Source organism: Manis javanica, chromosome 4 (assembly GCF_040802235.1).
Source record: "Manis javanica isolate MJ-LG chromosome 4, MJ_LKY, whole genome shotgun sequence".
NCBI classification, from domain to species: domain Eukaryota; kingdom Metazoa; phylum Chordata; class Mammalia; order Pholidota; family Manidae; genus Manis; species Manis javanica.
The window spans coordinates 43334138-43359029 of NC_133159.1; the positions used below are offsets into that span (position 1 = coordinate 43334138).

General features: G+C 39.6%; 1 protein-coding gene across 3 annotated transcripts in view; it reads right to left on the reverse strand.

Annotated features, from left to right (window-relative positions):
• The window catches only part of YIPF1 (Yip1 domain family member 1), a 48231-nt gene that overhangs the window by 18228 nt on the left and 5111 nt on the right, over nucleotides 1–24892 (reverse strand). For all 3 annotated transcript variants that reach the window (XM_037021859.2, XM_017658484.3, XM_037021861.2), the window contains exons 3-5: nucleotides 14841–15004; nucleotides 9260–9340; nucleotides 8928–9015 (exon numbers count right to left, since the gene is read on the reverse strand). In XM_037021859.2, coding sequence (XP_036877754.1) covers nucleotides 8928–9015; nucleotides 9260–9340; nucleotides 14841–15004 — 333 coding nt within the window. The remainder of the gene's footprint in view (nucleotides 1–8927; nucleotides 9016–9259; nucleotides 9341–14840; nucleotides 15005–24892) is intronic.

Genomic DNA, 24892 nt, shown 5'->3' on the forward strand with positions numbered 1-24892 from the left:
ACTCTTACAGAATAATTTCTTATGTCCTCTGGCCTACTCATGGAAACAAGGGAAAGTGAATTTTAGATACAATCAATACTCACGTAAGTGGGAATTTTCTTTTTTAAAAGGTCAAACACACAATTCAGTGATTAGCTGCATTAAAGACAGGGAGGATTGGAATGAAAAGGCAGAAACACCTTCTACCATTAGGTGAACAAAGACACTAATTTGTTTGTACCTTTTTTTATTGGAGGCTCACCCAAAAAAAGTTCATGGACATTTTGTTAAGCCTTCACTATCAGGATAAGGAAGCAAAGGTGACTTCCCATACCTAATGTGCCAAACATTAATGCCAGAGAAAAATAACTTAAATCAGACTGTTCTTCTGCAGTCTAAATAGAAGTTGGGCAAGCAGAACATTTTAGGGAAGAGTTAATTTAGTCTCCCAGTTCATCATTGTTGTGTGTGTATGTATGTTTAAGGCTTATTTTTTCTTTCATTTTTTAATAAAAAAGTACTATAAGCACACAGTTCAGTGTTTAAACATTCAAAAGGCAATATAGAGAAAAGTAAACCTCCCTCACTCTGTTCCCTAGCTATGATTTCCCCTCCCCAGAGCTCACCTCCATAACCAGCTTCTGGTGAATCCTGCCAAAGATTTCCATACATGTATAAACACACACATATTTGTGTGTGTCTCTGTGTGTGCATATTTTATACAAATGATGACATACGTATATATCCCGCTCTGTATTTTTCTATTTTCACCTTAATATATCCTAAAGAGTCTACCATAGCTAGTCATAAAAATCAGTCTATTCTTTTTTAGTGATTATAAAATACTCCACTGAACAGAGGGGAGCCAAGATGGCGGCATGAGTAGAGCAGCGGAAATCTCCTCCCAAAACCACATACATCTATTAAAATATAACAAAGATGACTCTTCCTAGAATAAAGACCAGAGGACACAGGACAACATCCAGACCACATCCACACCTGCGAGAATCCAGCGCCTCGCAAAGGGGCAGCCCGAGCCAGGCCACGCCCACAGCAACAGCGGGGATAAACCCCATAGCAGCCGAGCAGGAAGCAGAAGCCCTGTCTGCACACAGCTGCCCATCACAAGCCACTAGAGGTCGCTGTTCTCCCAGGAGAGGAAGGCCACAAACCAACAAGAAAGGAAGTTCTTCCAGCCGTCATGCGTACCAGCTCTGCAAACTATTCCTATCACCATGAAAAGGCAAAATTACAGGCAAACCAAGATCACAGAGGCAACACCAGAGAAGGAGACAGACTTAACCAGTCTTCCTGAAAAAGAATTCAAAATAAAAATCATAAACATGCTGACAGAGATGCAGAGAAAAATGCAAGAGCAATGGGATGAAGTCCGGAGGGAGATCACAGATACCAGGAAGAAGATTACAGAAGTGAAACAAACTCTGGAAGGATTTATAAGCAGAATGGATAAGATGCAAGAGGCCATTGATGGAATAGAAACCAGAGAACAGGAACGCATAGAAGCTGACATAGAGAGAGATAAAAGGATCTCCAGGAATGAAACAATATTAAGAGAACTGTGTCACCAATCCAAAAGGAACAATATCCGTATTATAGGGGTACCAGAAGAAGAAGAGAGAGGAAAAGGGACGGAAAGTATCTTGGAAGAAATAATTGCTGAAAACTACCCCAAACTGGGGGAGGAAATAATCGAACAGACCATGGAAATACACAGAGCCCCCAACAGAAAGGATCCAAGGAGGACAACACCAAGACACATAGTAATTAAAATGGCAAAGATCAAGGGCAACGAAAGAGTTTTAAAGGCAGCTACAGAGAAAAAGGTCACCTATAAAGGAAAACCCATCAGGCTAACATCAGACTTCTCGACAGAAACCCTACATGCCAGAAGAGAATGGCATGATATACTTAATGCAATGAAACAGAAGGGCCTTGAACCAAGGATACTGTATCCAGCACGACTATCATTTAAATATCATGGCGGGATTAAACAATTCCCAGACAGGCAAAAGCTGAGGGAATTTGCTTCCCACAAACCACCTCTATAGGGCATCTTACAGGGACTGCTCTAGATGGGAGCACTCCTAAAAAGAACACAGAACAAAACACACAACATATGAAGAATGGAGGAGGAGGAATAAGAAGGAAGAGAAGAAAAGAATCTCCAGACAGTGTATAACAGCTCAGTAAGCAAGCTAAGTTAGGCAGTAAGATACCAAAGAGGCTAACCTTGAACCTTTGGTAACCACGAATTTAAAGCCTGCAATGGCAATAAGTACATATCTCTCAATAGTCACCCTAAATGTAAATGGACTGAATGTACCAATCAAAAGACACAGAGTAATAGAATGGATAAAAAAGCAAGACCCATCTATATGCTGCTTATAAGAAACTCACCTCAAACCCAAAGACATGCACAGACTAAAAGTCAAGGGATGGAAAAACATACTTCAGGCAAACAACAGCAAGAAGAAAGCAGGGGTTGCAGTACTAATATCAGACAAAACAGACTTCCAAACAAAGAAAGTAACAAGAGATAAAGAAGGACACTACATAATGATAAAGGGCTTAGTCCAACAAGAGGATATAACCATAATAAATATATATGCACCCAACACAGGAGCACCAGCATATCTGAAACAAATACTAACAGAACTAAAGGGGGAAATAGATTGCAATGCATTCATTTTAGGAGACTTCAACACACCACTCACCCCAAAGGATAGATCTACCGGGCAGAAAATAAGTAAGGACACAGAGGCACTGAACAACACCCTAGAACAGATGGACCTAATAGACATCTATAGAACTCTACATCCAAAAGCAACAGGATATACATTCTTCTCAAGTGCACATGGAACATTCTCTAGAATAGACCACATACTAGCCCACAAAAAGAGCCTCAGTAAATTCCAAAATATTGAAATTCTACCAACTAATTTTTCAGACCACAAAGGTATAAAACTAGAAATAAATTCTACAAAGAAAACAAAAAGGCTCACAAACACATGCTTAACTACATGCTCCTAAATAATCAATGGATCAACGACCAAATCAAAATGGAGATCCAGCAATATATGGAAATAAATGACAACAACAACACTAAGCCCCAACTTCTGTGGGACGCAGCAAAAGCAGTCTTAAGAGGAAAGTATATAGCGATCCAGGCACACTTGAAGAAGGAAGAACAATCCCAAATGAGTAGTCTAACATCACAATTATCGAAACTGGAAAAAGAAGAACAAATGAGGCTTAAAGTCAGCAGAAGGAGGGACATAAAATAAAGATCAGAGAAGAAATAAACAAAATTGAGAAGAATAAAACAATAGCAAAAATCAACAAAACCAAGAGATGGTTCTTTGAGAAAATAAACAAAATAGATAAGCCTCTAGCCAAACTTATTAAGAGAAAAAGAGAATCAACACAAATCAACAGAATCAGAAATGAGAACGGAAAAATCACGACAGACTCCACAGAAATACAAAGAATTATTAAAGACTACTATGAAAACCTATATGCCAACAAGCTGGAAAACCTAGAAGAAATGGACAACTTCCTAGAAAAATACAACCTCCCAAGACTGACCAAGGAAGAAACACAAAAGTTAAACAAACCAATTACGAGCAAAGAAATTGAAACAGTAATCAATAATCTACCCAAGAACAAAACCCTGGGGCCGGACGGATTTACCTCGGAATTTTATCAGACACACAGAGAAGACATAATACCCATTCTCCTTAAAGTTTTCCAAAAAATAGAAGAGGAGGGAATACTCCCAAATTCATTCTACGAAGCCAACATTACCCTAATACCAAAACCAGGCAAAGACCCCACCAAAAAAGAAAATTACAGACCAATATCCCTGATGAATGTAGGTGCAAAAATACTCCATAAAATATCAGCAAACCGAATTCAAAAGTATATCAAAAGGATCGTACACCATGACCAAGTGGGATTCATCCCAGGGATGCAAGGATGGTACAACATTCGAAAATCCATCAACATCATCCACCACATAAACAAAAAGAAAGACAAAAACCACATGATCATCTCCATAGATGCTGAAAAAGCATTTGACAAAATCCAACGTCAATTCATGATAAAAACTCTCAGCAAAATGGGAATAGAGGGCAAGTACCTCAACATAATAAAGGCCATATATGATAAACCCACAGCCAACATTATACTGAACAGCAAGAAACTGAAAGCTCTTCCTCTGAGATCGAGAACTAGACAGGGATGCCCACTCTCCCCAGTGTTATTTAACATAGTACTGGAGGTCCTAGCCACGGCAATCAGACAAAACAAAGAAATACAAGGAATCCAGATTGGTAAAGAAGAAGTCAAACTGTCACTATTTGCAGATGACATCATATTGTACATAAAAAACCCTAAAGACTCCACTCCAAAACTACCAGAACTGATATCGGAATACAGCAAAGTTGCAGGATACAAAATTAACACACAGAAATCTGTGGCTTTCCTATACACTAACAATGAACCAATAGAAAGAGAAATCAAGAGAACAATTCCATTCACAATTGCATCAAAAAGAATAAAATACCTAGGAATAAACCTAACAAAAATAAATAAATAAATAAATAAATAAATAAATAAATAAATAAATAAATAAATACTCCACTGAATGAAAACAGCAAACTTTGTGAATCCGTTTCATTATTTCACTTAATTTTATGAACAACATCCTTATTTCTCTCCATCTAGAAAAAGTACTAACATGATTTTCAAATTGAGAGAGTTTTATAAAGTTATGAACTCCACTTTTCAATTTCACTAATATTTCACAACACCTTTTGGGGTAACTGCAGGCACCCTGACATATCCTAAAATTAAGAAAGCTATAATGTCCGGGGAGATGATGAGCAGAAATGGACTAGTACTTTTCAAAGCCAAGTATATTCCTGGAGGTGGGAAAGGGAGCACAGCAATCCACTGGGATGTTTCAAAAAGTCACCAACATCAGCTGCCCACCAATTGCTGTTTAATCACTAGCCTGCATGCTCTCTGCTACAGAAAGGACTAACTCGTGTTCACTGTGTTATTGTGAGTGCCTAGCATACAAAAGATGCAATAAGCAAACACAAAGACAAACAAAACCCTACAACCAACAGCATTTTTAAAATCCCCAAAAACTTTGTTGAATGAACAAAATTGACCATGAGCTGTGTCAATGGGCTGAGGCCATCCAAGCATAGGACCATAGTGGCCAAAGTATTAAAAAGCAGAGAATATCGGGCCCTATTGGCTATTATTTACTAAGAACCCACTGCCCTCTAAACCCTGGGCTAGGTGCTGGGGCACAGTGATGTACAAGAGGCAAAGCCACTGTTTCTAGCACATGCACGACATAGGAAGCTTGGGCTCCAGAAACACATAGCCACCTACTCTTCCCAGGGCCTGTCATGTTGCTTCATCCTGCCTTCTCTCTTCCTCTTTCCTGCCAAATTCCTACTTTTATTGTGCAGTAGAGGTGAGTGAGAGCCTTAACTTAGTTTACATTATGCATTTTTATATTATGAAATATTTCTAACACAGATTAGCACAAAGAAGGACAAAACAAACATTGGTGTACCCATCATACCACTTTTTCAAATCCTTCTAATGGTATGTTATTCATATCCTTCTACAACATGCTTTTTTCTTTTACCATTGTTCTGAGATTTAGCTACACTGATGCTCATATATCTCATCACTTTCTGAAAACTAGAGAATTCCATGTATGAACACACTACAATTTATTTATCCATTCTCCTGCTGATGACTATTTTGGTTGTTTCTAAGTATTTGCTATCACAAACAATGCGGCTGCAGTGAATAATATTCTTCTCTGGGTCTTCTTTTATGTATATGGGTTTCTCTAAGAATATATATCTAGGAGTACAACCATTAAGTTGTAGGGCATTAGCATCTTCAAACTGCTCCAATTTGTGTATCAGTTACATACACACCAGATATAGAGAGTGTCCCAATGCTCCACATTCTTGACAACTCTTGGTATCAAAGTTTATGAACATCTGACTTGGAGCATGTCACTGCTCTGCTTTAACCTTCCAGTGGTTTCTCAGTTAAGTAAAAGCCCAAGTGCTCACTGTGACCCAGACTCTGTGATCTGCCCCTCCACAGTGCCTCTCTGACCTCACCCATTAGGACCCATGCTCACTCCAGCCCTGTCACACTAGTCTCTCCGCTGTTCTTTGAGCATACTAGGCAAGTTCCTGCCTCAGAACCTTTGTACTGCTGAGCTCTCTGCTTCAAATACTTTTTCCCTTAGATATCTACACATATTGCTCCTAATTCCTTCAGGTCTTTTCAAAATTCACCTTTTCAAATTTAAAAAAATTTCAAATCCACCCACCTATGCAAACATCTCCTGTCTTTCAAATTTTTCACCTTAGCATTTAGAATAGCACACTATATATTTTTCTTATTTTGTTTATTAAGCTCAGTAGATTATAAACTGCTTCAGGGCAGGGGTTTTTGTGGTTTTTTTCACTGCTATATCTTCAGTGCCTAACATAGTAAGTATTCAATATTTGTTAAATGAACTGAATGAATGAAGACAAAGTTTATGTTTGCTAAAATGATGGGCACAAATAATATTTTGTTTTGTTTTCATTTCCCTGATTACAGATGGAACTAAGCATCTATTCATATATGTATTGGCCATTTGGGTTTCCTTTTCGGTCAGTTGCTTTTCCCCCCAGAACTTATAATTGGTTTTATTCTCATAATTGGTAGGAATTCTACATATCGTCTTGCTTTCCATTCTTTGTTGGTTTTAAGCATTGCAAATATTATCTCTGGTCTGTGGTTTATTTTTTTACTTTGCTTATGGTTTTTGTGGTGTAGAAATCTTAAATTTTAGTTTAAATGTAGTCAAATTCATTGATATTTCCCTCAGATTCTGCAGGCTGACACACCTGTCATCTTTTTCCTGACCACCTTCCTCCCACCTACCCCATATGGCCCAATCCTCTCTGCTACAGAACACTTCACCTACAGAATACCTTCGTTTCTTAACCATGTCTATGAGCTCATGAGGCTAACAGTGTTGTAGAAAGAAGCAAGCTTTGGGTTCAAATCCTGGCTTTTTTACTAGAAAGCATAACACAGTGATGAAGACTAGGGATCATGAGCTTCAGTGTTGATTTTAAAGCTGAGCTCAGCCCCTTACTGGCTATATGATCTCAGACAAGTTACTTGACCCTATGTGATGCAGTGTCCTCATCTATACACTGTAGATAATAACAGTATGTACCTCATAAAGTTGAAGTTGTTCTGAGGATTAAATGAGTTAATATAGGTTCTTCCCCAGTAACACTGGTGCATGATAAGCACTCTATGTATGCCTGCTTTTATTGTTATTTTTGCTAACTTTGTGACAATGGGCCAGTTATCCTCCCCAAACCTCAATTTTCTCTTTTGTTAATAAGCAAATCTTCCTTGGAGTGTGGGAAATAAAATTGTACAAAGTAGTAAAACCATGCTGAGCTCCATGTGTGGCACTTGTATGGTATTCAATCAATGTCAGCTCTCGCATTTCTCTCTTTGGGGGTGGAGATTATGACTGCATTGTGGAATCCTCGATATGTATCACAAGATTATATGCTCAAAAATTGTTTGAGCACTTACTGTGCCAAGCCCTCTGCCAGGCACTGCTAACATGGATTCGTCAGACACAGAGGTTGCCTCTCAAGAAACTGTCAGGCTAGGAGAATGAATGACAGAGCTGGAAAGAGAAACTGCCGCGGCAGTCCTAGATGAGTGGCACCAGCCCTGGTAATGGTTTTCACACCATCCTCACCAGAGCCCCAGAACTGCGGACTGAACTTCTAGGAACATCACAGAGACGGGGAGCTCTACAGAAGGGAGCCTCTCCTCAACCTCCACTGGAGCAGTTCCACTTCTACTAGTCTTAAATATTGGATATCTGTGCCGTTTGATGAAAACATTCTAGAGTATAAAACCACCAGACTTATAGAATAAATATAGGGTTATGTAACACTAAACTTGGTTCCAGACTATTTTTAGTTCGACAACTCTTAGCCTTAGTTTTCTCACATGGAAAAAAGGGATATTAGTATTTAACAGTCTTATTGAAAGGACTAAACAGTGTATGTAGTGACTGGCACACAGTAGATTCTCATGAGGTCCTTTTCCTCTTACAATCACAATATGTAATTGTCCTAATACTTACTTTTTATAATTGGGCATATATATTACTGAGCCTCACTGGAGTGTCAGCTTCCTCACTTGAAAAATGGGGACAATAATACCTGTCCTGAAGGTTATTGCAAGAATTAAATGTGACCATGTACACAGTCTTTCATAATTCATAGAGCACCTGCACAAAGAAAGCACTGAGAACCATTGGCTCTCTTCTCTCCACAAACATAGAAGGCTACTGATGCTGGAGCCCATCTCCCCAAGAGCACTGAGGGCGGCTGGCCTTTTCTCCACAGGGAGGTTGGGGGTGACAGTCATCCCCCAGCCCACCCCTCTTCCAGACTTCCAGTGCTGTTACTGAATCCCCAGGGGATGCTTGACTCAGCTCATGAACGAGTAAGTATAGGGTACCTTCTCCACACTCACCACCACCACCAAATCCTCTAAAAATTAAAACCAAGAGTCTCCTCTTAGTCAAAGTGTCTTACTTTGTCTCAAATTTGTGATGTAATTTGAAGACTTTCAAAGCACATCCTATTACTTGGAATCATGGCATTAACATATAATCACATTTTCATTTTCTCCACAATTGTTTGCAAGGATTGCACGGAAGCTAGACAAGTCAAATAAAATGTTTCATGCCCCACCAACAGCATACTTATCCAACCTTCTAGGCATCCCAGACACACACCCGAGTTCAACTGGTACCCAGTAAAAAACAAAAAGGGCACTACACATACCATAGAGATCTGGATTGCTGCGGATATATAACCTCACAAAGTTTTTTCCTGGTATTGGCAAAAGAGACCCTTTTATTCTGTCAAAGACCTGGAAAATAACACAGCAAAAAGTCTAGTGAAGATTTTTTTTAAAAGCTTAATAAATTGAACTATTGCAAAGTTGAAACTCAGTTATTAGAACTTTTATGATGATAGTGTTTTCAAATGCTAACCAACCCTTTATTTTTATAAAACCATATCCAGTATACAAAAGCTTTCACGTTATTTGTTTAACCACAGAGGAGACAAGTCTCCATTACATGTACAGGAAAGACTGAAACTGGTTTACAAACCTGGTAGGTGTCCACATCAAAGAATGTTTGATAATATTCAAAAGTCCAGAAGGGGGAGCTTTTCTTCTGTCCAGCAAGTAACTGTCAGAGGTAAAATACAACAGGATCAACATGAAAGTTATTTCCTTATTCCAGCTATGAAGAGAGAGGGAGCTAATCTAAAGGAAAATGAAGATGTATGAAAGGCCAGGATCTTCTGCATTCATCAATCAGCCATGCCCAACTCTCAGCCTTGTGTAAAATAAGTATCAGTTTTGATGTCATACCAAAGGTTTCAAATCATGGTTACTCCACTCAGGGGTGGTCTTAGTTCTCTTATCTAAAAAGTACAGTCAACAAGATCTACATCATAAGATTATAGGGAGGATCAGATTAATTATATATAACCTGTATTATGTACAACAACATTTATGTGCATATATACACACACAAGCATATCCATACAGAAGACAGTGTAAATATCTCTCAATCCTCTACTCCCTCAAGATCCTTACTATCACCACCTGAATTCTCCAAAATCTGACATACTGATTCACTCTAAAGTACAAAAAACTTAAAATGTACTGCTCTGACAAAAAAGGAAATTCCATCTTCTAAGAGGCACACAAGGAGGGCCATACCTGTCAACAGCACAGCTATTTGACAGCAGAGTGCAGTCCCCACGGCAGGAATTATGACTGCCATCTTCAGATGTCTAAAGAGGATGCATACAGCAAAAGGTGCTGATGGGCTCTGAGGAGCTTTGCAGGACAAAGGAAGGTGTATTGGCAGGTATTTCTTGTTCATTATAAAGGAAAATTTTTTCACAATTAAGGTTGTCCAACAGCACCACTGGCTGCTATACATGGTAATGAACTGCTGGCTTCTGGGGTATTCAGGTGCTGTCTTTCTGACATACCACGGAAAGCATTAATAGAGGAAACTGAAGGCTCTGTCCAACTCTAGTATCACAAGACACTGAAAACCAGAGACACATGCACCATAGCTAGGCCAAAGAATTCTGTCACTATCATAGAATATTGGTAATCTCTTCCCAATTCCCAGATAAGATCATGGATACAATGTTTCAATTTTAAGATTTTCCCCTATACATTTCTTCTTACACTTCTGATGCCTACTGCTGCTCAGTGTAATGGTTAATTTTATGTGGCAACCAGATATTTGGTCAAACACTATGCTGGATATTTCTGTGAGGGTGTTTTTGTATGAGTTTTACATTCAAGTTGATGGACTTTTTGAGTAAGCAGATTGCTCTCCATAATGTGGAGAGCCACAGCCAGTCAGGTAAAGGCCCAAACAGAACAAAAGGCCCACCTCCCTGAGCAAGAGGGACCTCAGCAGACAGCCTCCAGATTCCACCTGCAACATCGGCTCTTCCGGGACCTACAGCAGACTGCCTTTGGGCTCAAACTCCAACTCTTTCCTGAGTCTCTGGCCCGCCAGCTGCCTCCAGCAGATTTTGGACTTGTCACATAACCACAATCATGTGAACCGATTCTTTAAAAAAATCTTTCTCTCTTTCTATACATCCTGTTGGTTCTATTTCTCTGACTTGACGAATTAATAACTCAGCTATACTAAAAATCACCTCTGTACCCTGAAGGTAAAACAACATTAATAAGCACTTAATGTATAATAACTCTAATACAGAGGGGAGGAGCACAGGCTCTAGATTTAGAAGGCCTCAGTTTAAAGTTCCACCTGTCACCTGCCAGTTGTGTGTACTAGGGCAAGTTACTTAAGCTCTGTGCTTCAAGTTGGTAGAATGAGAATAAGAAGGTTCCTGGAATACAGGGTAATTTTAAGGGTTAAATGAGATGATCCAAGTAAGGAACTAAATGGTGCCCAGTGGTATTAAACATTGAATAAATACTGGCTATTGTGATGATGATGATGATGTTAATAGTCAACATATGATTTTCTTATATTTCAGATGAGGAAACCACGGCTTAGGGGAGATAATGCACCTTGTCCAAGACGACATAGCTATAACTACTGCCTGGACCAGGATTCAAAGTTAGGCTCCTAAGTCTAAGCTCTCGCCACAGCATCTAGTAAATGATGGTATATAATTTGGCATAAATTTTGGCACGTCTTTTTCTTTTTCTTTTTTTGGTATCATTGATCTACAATTACATGAGGAACATTATGTTAACTAGGATACCCCCTTCACCAAGTCCCCCCCACAAACCTCATTACAGTCACTGTCCATCAGCATAGTAAGATGCTGTAGAATCACTACTTGTCTTCTCTGTGTTGCACAGTCCTCCCTGTGCCCCACACATTATACATGCTAATCGTAATGCCTCCTTTCTTCCCCCCACCTCCTTATCCCTCCCTTCCCACCATCCTCCCCAGTCCCTTTCCCTTTGGTAACTGTTAGTCCATTCTTGGGTTCTGTGAGTCTACTGCTGTTTAGTTCCTTCAGTTTTTTCTTTGTTCTTATACTCCACATATGAGTGAAATCATTTGGTACTTGTCTTTCTCCACCTAGCTTATTTCACTGAGCATAATACCCTCTAGCTCCATCAATGCTGGTACACATGGTAGGACTTGTTTTCTTCTTATGGCTGAATAATATTCCATTGTGCATATGTACCACATCTTCTTTATCCATTCATCTACTGATGGACACTTAGATAGCTTCCATTTCTTGGCTATTATAAATAGTGCTGCAATAAACATAGGGGTGCATATGTCTTTTTCAAACTGGGCTACGGCATTCTTAGGGTAAATTCCTAGAAGTGGAATTTGTCAAATTGTATCTTTATTTTGAGCTTTTTGAGGAATTCCATACTGCTTTCCACAATGGATGAACTAGTTTACATTCCCACCCACAGTGTAGGAGGGTTCCCCTTTCTCCACAACCTCGCCAACATTTGTTGTTGTCTTTTGGACGGTGGCAATCCTTACTGGTATGAGGCAATATCTCATTGTGGTTTTAATTTGCATTCCTCTGATGACAAGCGATGTGGAGCATCTTTTCATGTGTCTGTTGGCCATCTGAATTTCTTCTTTGGAGAACTGTCTGTTCAGCTCCTCGGCCCATTTTTTAATTGGATTATTTGCTTTTTGTTTGTTAAGGTGCGTGAGCTCTTTATATATTTTGGATGTCAACCCTCTATCGGATCTTTCATTTATGAATATATCCTCCCATACTGTAGGATGCCTTTTTGTTCTATTGGTGGTGTTCCTTGCTGTACAGAAGCTTTTCAGCTTGATAGAGTCCGACTTTTCATTTTTGCTTTTGTTTCCCTTGCCCAGGGAGATACATTCATGAAGAAGTCGCTCATGTTTATGTCCAAGAGATTTTTGCCTATGTTTTTTTCTAAGAGTTATATGGTTTCATGAGTTACATTCAGGTCTTTGATCCATTTCAAATTTACTTTTGTGTATGGGGTTAGACAGTGATCCAGTTTCACTCTCTTACATGTAGCTGTCCAGTTTTGCCAATACCAGCTGTTGAAGAGGCTGTCATTTCCCCATTGTATGTCCATGGATCCTTTATCATATATCAATTGACCGTATATGTTTGGGTTAATATCTGGACTCTCTATTCCATTCCACTGTTCTGTGGCTCTGTTCTTGTGCCAGTACCAAATTATCTTGATTACTGTGGCTTTGTAGTAGAGCTTGAAGTTGGTAAGCGAGATGCCCCTTGCTTTATTTTTCCTTCTCAGGATTGCTTTGGCTAATCAGGGTCTTTGGTGGTTCCATATGAATTTTTGAACTATTTGTTCCAGTTCGTTGAAGAATGTTGTTGGTATTTTGACAGGCATTGCATTGAACCTGTATATTGCTTTGGGCAGGATGGCCACTTTGACAATATTAATTCTCCCTAGCCAAGAGCACGGAATGAGTTTCCATTTGTTAGTGTCCTCTTTAATTTCTAATAAGAGTGTCTTGTAGTTTTCAGGTTATAGGTCTTTCACTTTCTTGGTTAGGTTTATTCCTAAGTCTTTTATTCTTTTTGATGCAATTGTGAATGGAATTGTTTTCCTGATTTCTCTTTCTGTTAGTTCATCTTTAGTGTATAGGAAAGTAACAGATTTCTGTGTATTAATTTTGTATCCTGCAACTTTGCTGAATTCAGATATTAGTTCTAGTAGTTTTGGAATGGAGTCTTTAGGGTTTTTTATGTACAATATCATGTCATCTGCAAATAGTGACAGTTTGACTTCTTCTTTACCAATGTGGATGCCTTGTATTTCTTTGTTTTGCCTGATTGCCGTGGCTAGGACCTCCAGTACTATGTTGAATAACAGTGGGGAGAATGGGCATCCCTGTCTTATTCCCGATCTTAGGTAAAAGCTTTCAGCTTCTCGCTGTTAAGTATGATGTTGGCTGTGGGTTTGTTGTATATGGTCTTCATTATGTTGAGGTACTTGCCCTCTATACCCATTTGGTTGAGAGTTTTTATCATGAATGGATGTTGAATTTTGTTGAATGCTTTTTCAGCTTCTATGAAAATGGTCATGTGGTTTCTGTCCTTCTTTTTGTTGATGTGGTGGATAATGTTGATGGATTTTCAAATGTACCATCCTTGCATCCCTGAGATGAATCCCACTTGATCATGGTGTATGATCCTCTTGATGTATTTTTTTGGTACATATTTTGAAATATCATGGAGTTCTACAGAGAGCACCTGGCACCCAAGAGCTCCACTATTTCAGTACACCTGTAAGCTGAATGCTGTAAACTAGGTGCTCTTCTATTGCATCACAATCATGATGTATTTATAAAATATTAATAGAAATATTATTTTTTCCAGAATACAATAGGAACATAGAACTAAATCTTAATGCTCAAAATCAGCCACCTGAAATTCACCATCCAACCCAACGTAGAAACCTGGTGTCACCCTAGAATCCCTGCTCTCTCTCCCTCACCTCTTTTCTACCAAGTCCCACTGAGCTCACCCACTAAATATCTGTGTCAGTTCTAGTCTGGGCTTCATCATTTCTAGCCTAGACCACTTCAACAGTCTCCTACCTGGTTTTTTGGCATCCGGTCCATCTCCTTCCAATTTCTACTCCACATAGCATTATTTCTGAAATATCTTTAAACATATTCAGCCACATTGTTTAAAATCCATCAATATCTCCTAAGAGTGTTCAGAGTATGATAAATACTTACCTATCTGTGTCACCTCATCTACTGCCTTCACCTGTATTTTGCTCCCAGTGGAAGTGAAGGTAGGAGACACTCTGTCTGCACCATGTTTTCATGCCTCTGTGACTCCCAAAACTGTTCCCTTTGCCTATATCACCCTTCCCTTCCTTCTGCCCTTGGCTACCTCCTACACTTTCATCAAGACTCAATTTAAGGATCACTACCTCCAGGAAGCCATCCATAACCTCCTTTCCTCTGCTCCCACAATACTGGTGCTCCCCTCCACCAACAGGCTTGGGTAACCATGGTCTGTTTGCCTGTGTCTCCCCAAGGCAGAGGCTACATGTGATTTACCTTCATGCTGCCAGCGCCTGACCCTCTATGCTGCATACAGGAGATAATGAGTAAATGTGTGAAAATGTTTTTTAAAAGTTAAAAGAGAAAAACAATTTCAAAGACAAGTTTGAACCTCAGTTTTGTCAGAATCATCATTCCCCAGTAACTCATCATCCTCTTCTCTCCTTGAGCCTCCTGGGGGTCCTGGATGAAGTTTTGGGGTTTCATGAGCATCCTCAATGCTTATCGTAGTGGCATCTGGGTTTGCTGCTACAGAAGTGGCTGTATCACCAAATTCTGAAATTAGTTAGAGCACAAGGGCATCAGAGATCTTACCCATGCTGGAAATGATACACTTTTAATTTAAAGACAAGCTATTACAGCCTCAGCTTTGCTGAGACTCTGATACAAATGGTAAAAGGTTCTGAAAAAAATTTGTCTAGAAATCCAGCTGACTTAGAAAATGATTACAAAGACAACAGAATTTGGAGTCAGACCTGGATTTTAGTCCTGGCTCAGCTAATTACTAACTATATGAGCCTGAGTAACTTAACCTCTATAAGCCTTAGTGTTCTCACCAATACAATGGGGAAAATAGTATTTACTTTAGAGAATTTTGGTAGGGTTAGGAAAATAACCTAGTACTTGGCAAAGTGCCTGGCCAACAGCAAGTACTCAGTCTAAAACTCTCTTCTCTGATTCAAGCTCAAAAAAATTCAGTGCAAGTCATTTTTTTCTGGTAAGTCATATATAACCACTATAGAAAATATGGGGTCAAAAATGAAAGCAGAAACTGTACAATAAAAAACCCTTAGTCCAGGGTGGAACCAACATGGTGGCATGAGTAGGCCAGTGGGAATCTCCTCCCAAAAACATATATATTTTTGAAAATACAACAAATACAACTAATCCTAAAAGAGAAACCAGAAGACACAGGACAACAGCCAGACTACATCCACACATGCGAGAGTCCAGCGCCTGGTGAAAGGGGTAAGATACAAGCCCCGGCCTGGTGGGACCCGAGCACACCTACCCCCAGCTCCCGGCGGGAGGAGAGGAGTTGCAGTGGGGAGGGAGAGGAATCCCAGGACTGCTAAACACTCAGCCCCAACCACCCGCACCAGAGCACAGACACAGTGCATGCGTGGAGGGCTGGAAACTAGGGAAACAGGGTAGCAAGACATCTGAGCAGGTTCCGAAGCTGATGCCCCTGTGACAAAGAAAAGCAAGTGCTTTTTGAAAGTCTTAAAGGGACAGGGACGTAACAGCTGGACGGAAACAACACAGGTCACAGCCCAGTGGCTGGAAATTACAGGAAAAACCGGGCGCACTAACTCCCTGGGCAACAGCTCTGAGACCCCTCACGGAGGTAAACAGCCAAACAGCCCCCCGTCCATTAACCCTCCAGGCACTGCAAAAGCAGAGAAGCAGCCTAAGGCACGCCCCACCCTCAGAAAGGGAGCTTCCTCCACACCAGCAGGGCAAGACACAAAGATCCCGTCTACACGCAATTACCCAACACAAGCCACTAGAGGTCGCAGTTGTCCCAGTAAAGAAAGGCCAGTAGCAAATGAAAAGTTTGGCCCCCGCAGCTGACAGTCAATAGCACCTATCAACATGAAAAGGCAAAAAAATATGATCCAGACAAGACTAACCCAGACAGCTTCGGAATCTGCTACATCTTCCCCTGAGAAGGAACCTGGGGAGATAGATTTAACCAGTCTTCCTGAAAAAGAATTCAAAACAAAAGTCATAAGCATGCTGATGGACTTGCAGAGAAATATGCAATAACTAAGGAAGGAGAATACAGAAATAAAACAAGCTCTGGAAGGACTTCAGAACAGCATGGACGAGATGCAAGAGACCATTAATAGACTAGAAAACAGAGAACAGGAATGCAGGGAAGCTGATGCAGAGAGAGATAAAAGGATCTCCAGGAATGAAAGAATTCTAAGAGAGCTGAGTGACCAATCAAAACGGAACAATATCTGCATTATAGGGGTACCAGAAGAAGAAGAGAGAGAAAAAGGGATAGAAAGTGTCTTTGAAGAAATAATTGCTGAAAACTTCCCCAAACTAGGGGAAGAAATGGCCTCTCAGACCACAGAGGTGCACAGAACTCCCATGACAAGGGATCCAAGGAGGGCAACACCAAGACACATAATAATTAAAATGGCAAAGATCAAAGACAAGGACAAAGTATTAAAGGCAGCCAGAGAGAAAAAAAAGGTTACCTACAAAGGAAAACCAATCAGGCTATCATCAGACTTCTTGACAGAAACCCTACAGGCCAGAAGAGAATGGTATGATATACTTAATGCAATGAAACAGAAGGGCCTCGAACCAAGACTACTGTATCCAGCACGATGATCATTTAAATATGAAGGAGGGATTAAACAATTCCCAGACAAGCAAAAGTTGAGGGAATTTGCCTCCCACAAACCACCTCTACAGGGCATCCTACAGGGACTGCTCTATATGGGAGCACTCCTAAAAAGAGCACAGAACAAAACACTCAACAAAGGAAGAAGGGAGGAGGAGGAATAAGAAGGGAGAGAAATAAAGAATAATCAGACCATGTTTATAATAGCTCCACAAATGAGTTAAATTAGAAAGTAAGATAGTAAAGAAGCTAACCCTGAACCTTTGGTAACCACAAACTTAAAGCCTGCAATGGCAATAAGTACATACCTTTCAATAATCACACTAAATGTAAATGGACTTAATGCACCAATCAAAAGACACAGAGTAATAGAATGGATAAAAAAGCAAGATTCATCCATATGCTGCTTACAAGAGACTCACCTCAAACCCAAAGACATGCACAGACTTAAAGTCAAGGGATGGAAAAAGATATTTCATGCAAACAACAGAGAGAAGAAAGCAGGTGTTGCAATTCTGGTATCAGACAAAACAGACTTCAAACTAAAGAAAGTAACAAAAGATAAAGAAGGACATTACATAATGATAAAGGGTTCAGTCCAACAAGAGGATATAACCATTATAAGTATATATGCACCCAATACAGGAGCACCAACATATCTGAAACAAATACTAAAAGAACTAAAGGAGGAAATAGAATGCAATGCATTCATTCTAGGAGACTTCAACACACCACTCACTCCAAAGGACAGATCCACCAGACAGAAAATAAGTAAAGACACAGAGGCACTGAACAACACAGTAGAACAGATAGACCTAATAGACATCTACAGAACTCTACATCCAAAAGCAACAGGATACACATTCTTCTCAAGTGCACATGGAACATTCTCCAGAAAAGACCACATACTAGGCCACAAAAAGAGCCTCAGTAAATTCCAAAAGATTGAAATCCTACCAACCAACTTTTCAGACCACAAAGGCATAACACTAGAAATAAACTGTACAAAGAAAGCAAAAAGGCTCACAAACACATGGAGGCTTAATAACACGCTCCTAAATAATCAATGGATCAATGACCAAATCAAAATGGAGATCCAGCAATATATGGAAACAAATGATAACAAGAACACAAAGCCCCAACTACTGTGGGACACAGCAAAAGCAGTCTTAAGAGGAAAAGTATATAGCAAACCAGGCATATTTAAAAAAGGAAGAAAAATCCCAAATGAATGGTCTAATGTCACAACTATCGAAATTGGAAAAAGAAGAACAAATGAGGCCTAAGGTCAGCACAAGGAGGGACATAATAAAGATCAGAGAAGAAATAAATAAAATTGAGAAGAATAAAACAGTAGCAAAAATCAATGAAACCAAGAGCTGGTTCTTCAAGAAAATAAACAAAATAGATAAGCCTCTAGCCAGACTTATTAAAAGGAAAAGAGAGTCAACACAAATCAACAGAATCAGAAACGAGAAAGAAAAAATCATGACGAACCCCAAATAAATACAAAGAATTATTAGAGAGTACTATGAAAACCTATATGCAAACAAGCTGGGAAACCTAGGAGACATGTACAACATCCTAGAAAAATACAACCTACCAAGACTGACCCAGAAAGCAACAGAAAATCTAAACAGACCAATTGATTACCAGCAACGAAATTGAAGCGGTAATCAAAAATCTACCAAAGAACAAAACCCCCGGGCCACATGGATTCACCTCGGAATTTTATCAGACATACAGGGAAGACATAATACCCATTCTCCTTAAAGTTTTCCAAAAATAGAAGAGGAGATACTCCCAAACTCATTCTATAAAGCCAACATCACCCTAATACCAAAACCAGGAAAAGACCCCACCAAAAAAGAAAACTACAGACCAATATCCCTGATGAATGTAGATGCAAAACTTCTCAATAAAATAATAGCAAACCGAATTCAAAAATACATCAAAAGGATCATACACCATGACCAAGTGGGATTCATCCCAGGGATGCAAGGATGGTACAACATTCAAAAGTCCATCAACATCATCGAGCACATAAACAAAAAGAAAGACAAAAACCACATGATCATCTCCATAGATGCTGAAAAAGCATTTGACAAAATTCAACATCCATTCATGATAAAAACTCTCAGCAAAATGGGAATAGAGAGCAAGTACCTCAACATAATAAAGGCCATTTATGATAAACCCACAGCCAACATTATATTGAATAGCGAGAAGCTGAAAGCTTTTCTCTGAGATCGGGAACAAGACAGGGATGCCCACTCTCCCCACTGTTATTTAACATAGTACTGGAGGACTTAGCCACGGCAATCAGGCAAAACAAAGAAATACAAGGAATCCAGATTGGTGAAGAAGAAGTTAAAGTGTCACTATTTGCAGATGACATGATACTGTACATAAAAAACCCTAAAGACTCCACCTCAAAATTACTAGAACTGATATCGGAATACAGCAAAGTTGCAGGATACAAAATTAACACACAGAAATCTGTGGCTTTCCTATACACTAACAATGAACCAACAGAAAGAGAAATCAGGAAAACAACTCCATTCACAATTGCATCAAAAAAAATAAAATGCCTAGGAATAAACCTAACCAAAGAAGTGAAAGACTTATACTCTGAAAACTACAAGTCACTCTTAAGAGAAATTAAAGGGGACACTAACAGATGGAAACTCATCCCATGCTCGTGGCTAGGAAGAATTAATATCGTCAAAATGGCCATCCTCCCCAAAGCAATATACAGATTTGGTGCAATCCCTATGAAACAACCAGCAACATTCTTCAATGAACTGGAACAAATAATTCAAAAATTCATATGGAAACACCAAAGACCCCGAATAGCCAAAGCAATCCTGAGAAAGAAGAAGAAAGTAGGGGGGATCTCACTCTCCAACTTCAAGCTCTACTATAAAGCCATAGTAATCAAGACAATTTGGTACAGGCACAAGAACAGAGCCACAGACCAATGGAACAGACTAGAGAATCCAGACATTAACCCAGACATATATGGTCAATTACTATTTGATAAAGGAGCCATGGACATACGATGGTGAAATGACAGTCTCTTCAACAGATGGTGCTGGCAAAACTGGACAGCTACATGTAGGAGAATGAAACTGGAGCATTGCGTAACCCCATATACAAAGGTAAACTCAAAATGGATCAAAGACCTGAATGTAAGTCATGAAACCATTAAACTCTTGGAAAAAAACATAGGCAAAAACCTCTTAGACATAAACATGAGTGACCTCTTCTTGAACATATCTCCCCGGGCAAGGAAAAGAACAGCAAAAATGAACAAGTGGGACTATATTAAGCTGAAAAGCTTCTGTATAGCAAAAGACACCATCACTAGAACAAAAAGGAACCCTACAGTATGGGAGAATATATTTGAAAATGACAGATCCGATAAAGGCTTGACGTCCAGAATATATAAAGAGCTCACATGCCTCAACAAACAAACAACAAATAACCCAATTAAAAAATGGGCAGAGGAACTGAACAGACAGTTCTCTAAAAAAGAAATACAGATGGCCAGCAGACACATGAAAAGATGCTCCACATCGCTAATTATCAGAGAAATGCAAATTAAAACTACAATGAGATATCACCTCACACCAGTAAGGATGGCTGCCATCCAAAAGACAAACAACAACAAATGTTGGCGAGGATGTGGAGAAAGGGGAACCCTCCTACACTGCTGGTGGGAATGTAAATTAGTTCAACCATTGTGGAAAGCAGTATGGAGGTACATCAAAATGCTCAAAACAGACTTACCATTTGACCCAGGAATTCCACTCCTAGGAATTTACCCTAAGAACGCAGCAATCAAGTTTGAGAAAGACAGATGCACCCCTATGTTTATCGCAGCACTAGTTACAATAGCCAAGAATTGGAAGCAACCTAAATGTCCATCGATAGATGAATGGATAAAGAAGATGTGGTATGTATACACAATGGAATACTACTCATCCATAAGAAGAGGGCAAATCCTATCATTTGCAGCAACATGGATGGAGCTGGAGGGTATTATGCTCAGTGAAATAAGCCAAGCGGAGAAAGAGAAATACCAAATGATTTCACTAACCTTTTCAAACAATATGGCTTCTCTCTCACTTACCAATTTTACATTTCCCTGTATGGCCCCGGAAGATGACTGGTTAGCCAGAGACGGGTAAGATTCCTCAAGGGAGGAACAACCTAAGACAGTTACAGTCACAGGGGGGCCATCAGGTGAGAAATTGGGGATCAACAGAGGTGAAGCTTAGAACCTCACCCCCCCTGTTCTGAGAGAAATCTTCTGCATCCGTGGATGTTTTATTGCCCTTGTCTAGCTTGGATTAACACATAGTCTACAGGCACACGCCTGATCATCTACATTTGTTCTCTTACAGCACTAAACTATGCTTTCTACCTTTATCTTGCATCTACCTACCACTTCAGCATTTCATTAAAAATAATAATAATAAAGAGAGAAATGTGGTATCCACATATAAATCAAGTATAAAAATCAAACGAATATTCATATTTGAACTGATTGTTTATAGTTCATAATGCGTGATCAAAACCGAAAGTTTCTGTGATGACTGCCCTTGTACTGTTCACCACGTAACTTATTCACTATGTAAGAATTTGTTCTCCATGTAAGAACTTGTTCGTTATGCTTCAGAAGATTGGAGACTGACGAAAATTAGGCTTGGGGTGGATTAATGATTATTCATTGAGCACTGACTCCCCTATACAGAATTTTATTGTTGTTAACAACCATTTGGTCAATAAATATGAGAGATGACCTCTCAAAAAAAAAGTACAGACTTCCAATTGTAAAATAAAATTTAAGTAACCAGGATGTAATGTATAGCATTAGGAATATAGTCAAAATATTGAAACAACTTTGTATGGTGATAGCTGGTAGCTAGAATTATCATGTATATAAATGTTGAGTCATTGTGTTGTACACCTGAAACTAATGTAATACTGTATGTCAACTACCCTTTAATAAAAAATAATTATCTACAAAAAAAAAACCCTTAGTCCCACCACATAAAGGAAAATGCTATTAATTTTTGGATATTTCCTTTTCTCTGTATAGTGAATCTGTAAGATTCATGGCAGTGAGGACCATTTGTTCATTCAACAAATATTTACTGCATGTCCACAAGGTGCCAAGTACTAGTTTAAGATGTGATGATAATATAAAAACAGTTTTGCATCCTGCTCTGTCTACTGGGGATTATATAAAAGTGATTTTTTCATATTAGATCAGTCCTAACAATGAACATTTATGTGGCTTCATAACATTCCACCAGCTGGGAGGTGTGGGGAGAAGAGAGATACCATAAATAACAAAACTATTCCACTGTTAGTGGATGTTTGGGGTATTTCCAGCTTTTCATTATTACAAATAATACTGTAAGGAATGTCTGCATAGAAAGTCTTTGAGTTGTCTTTGGATAGACACCTGTAGTGGGATCATTAGCTCAATGGGTGCAAACCATCTTTAGGGCTCTTAAGCCATACTACTAAACTGCTTTCCAAAAATACTTCCCCTATTCATGTCCACCAGCAATGATTGAGACTTCCTGTCTCTGGTCTTTTATAGCTGCTCTTCCATAACATTCAGGGCAGCTCTGAACCTTGGAAGGACTACATAAGGACACCAGCGGAGCACCATTATAGCACTACAAGCATGGCATGAATCCTGTGGGATAAATAAGCCCACTTTTCTTGTTGCTTTTCAGCTACGTTAGTTTTGTGGAGAGAATTAAAGTGACTGAAATTAATTAGGTGGCTGATCTGTAACAGTCACTCAAGGCTCAGTCTCCAATGTTTCGGCTGTTAAAGCAGCATGAAGCTCTGGAATGAGATGGTCTTATTTTTTAGACCAACACTCCATGACCTTGGAAAAATTACTCTATAGCTCTGAGTCTGTTTCTTCAACTAAAAATATAGATAATACCTATCTTACAGAGAGATTCTGAGGGTGAAATGAGATAATAATAAATATTGTTATAGCTATCACTGACTGGGCAGGGCACTGACATCTAGAAGGGTGGTCACAACTTTGCTTGAGGAAATAAGATGGAGGAAGACACACTTACTTCTCATACTTAAAAAGCAGTAGTGCCACAGTGGGGAGGGCAATGCCAGAAGGAGGAACAGAGAGTCTCACTTTAGAGAGACAAAGTGTTTGCCTCTGTTCCATTCCTGTTTGACACAGGTCAAAGGGGTTCAAAGGAGGGTGAAAACTCACTTAGTTGATGGGATTAAGAAAGGCTTCCTAGAGAAGATGATACATGAAAAGAATGGCCAGAGGCAGTGGGAACATACCTCATGCAAAGGGAAAGTGGTAAGCAAGACCCAGAGGATGCAAAATGTGTCCTGTTTTTGAGGAACAGCAGATGGCACAATCTGATTGGAATGTATGACATGTGTGCCGCTCACATGACGACAATTCACACATTCTGCTCTATGTTAGCTATTCTTGTCCATTTCACCTCTTTGAGGGCACGAGTGGAATGTTCATTTCCACCATCAACATTCTTTGCTTCTACATCCTGGCATATCCCATGCTATGTTTGCCTCTGTTCCATTCCTGACACAATGTCTTCCACCCAAAGGGTCCTGATCGCCACATATACATCTAACAGTCATTCCTCCTTGGGGAACATTTCCATGATCCCACAGCATCCTGTGTTATTTTTCTGAAGAGCAAAGTCCTTAACACAATTTATAAGTCCTTCATGATTTGGCTCCTGCTTCCTCTCAAACCTTACCCCCTGCTAGTCTCCCCACCATCAGTGCCCTGATACCTTGACCTTCTTTCAATTACTTGGGGAAAAAAAATGAAACAAGCTTTCTTCCTCCAGTTACTTTGCATCTGCTGTTCTCTACACCTGAACTTTCCCATGCTATACTCAGATACGATGGCCAAGGAAAGCGTCTTTAATAAAATGAGATGTGAAGAGTGAGAAGCAAACTATGTGGCTATCTGGAGTAAGAATTCCCAAACAGAAAAACAGTACAAAGCCCTATGTTGTGAGTGTTCTTGGTGTCTCAGAGGGACACTGACAAGGTCCATGCAGGTAGGGCAGAGAGAGAGAAAGGGCAAGAGTAGCAGGAGATGAAATCAGAGGCAGTGGAGGGCTGGACCATGTAGGGCCTCCTAGCATAGGAAGGGCTCTGGCTTTTATCCTAGTGGTGGAAGCCACTGGAAGGTTTTGAAGGAAGTCATGATGTGACTTGGTTTTAAAGCAGTACTCTGGCTGCAAAGTATACACTGTAAGGGGACAAGGAGGAAGCTAGACCAGAAGGAAGACAAAGGCTATAATGCAGACAAGAGGTGATGGTGACCTTGAGCATGGTGGGAGAGTGGGAGAGGTGATGAGAAGTGGCCAGATGCTGGATGTATTTTGAAGATGGAGCTGACAGTATTTGCTAATGAAGTGGATTTCTTTTTAAACATATCTCTTCCTCAGATAGTAGTGAGATAGTATAGGCTGTGAAGCCAGGCTGTGTGGATTCAAATGCTGCTTTACCACCTACTAACCATGTGACCGTTAGGCATATTACTTAATTTTTTCTGTGTCTGTTTCTTCACTGATAAAACAGGGAGAATAAAATAACAATTTCATGAAGTTCACATAAGGATTAAATGAGTTAATATTTGTAATAGCAAAAAAACTCAATGAAACCAAGAGCTGGTTCTGTGAGAAGATAAGCAAAATAGACAAACCCCTAGTTGGACCTACCAAGAAAAGACAGAGGACACAAACAAAATCAGAAAT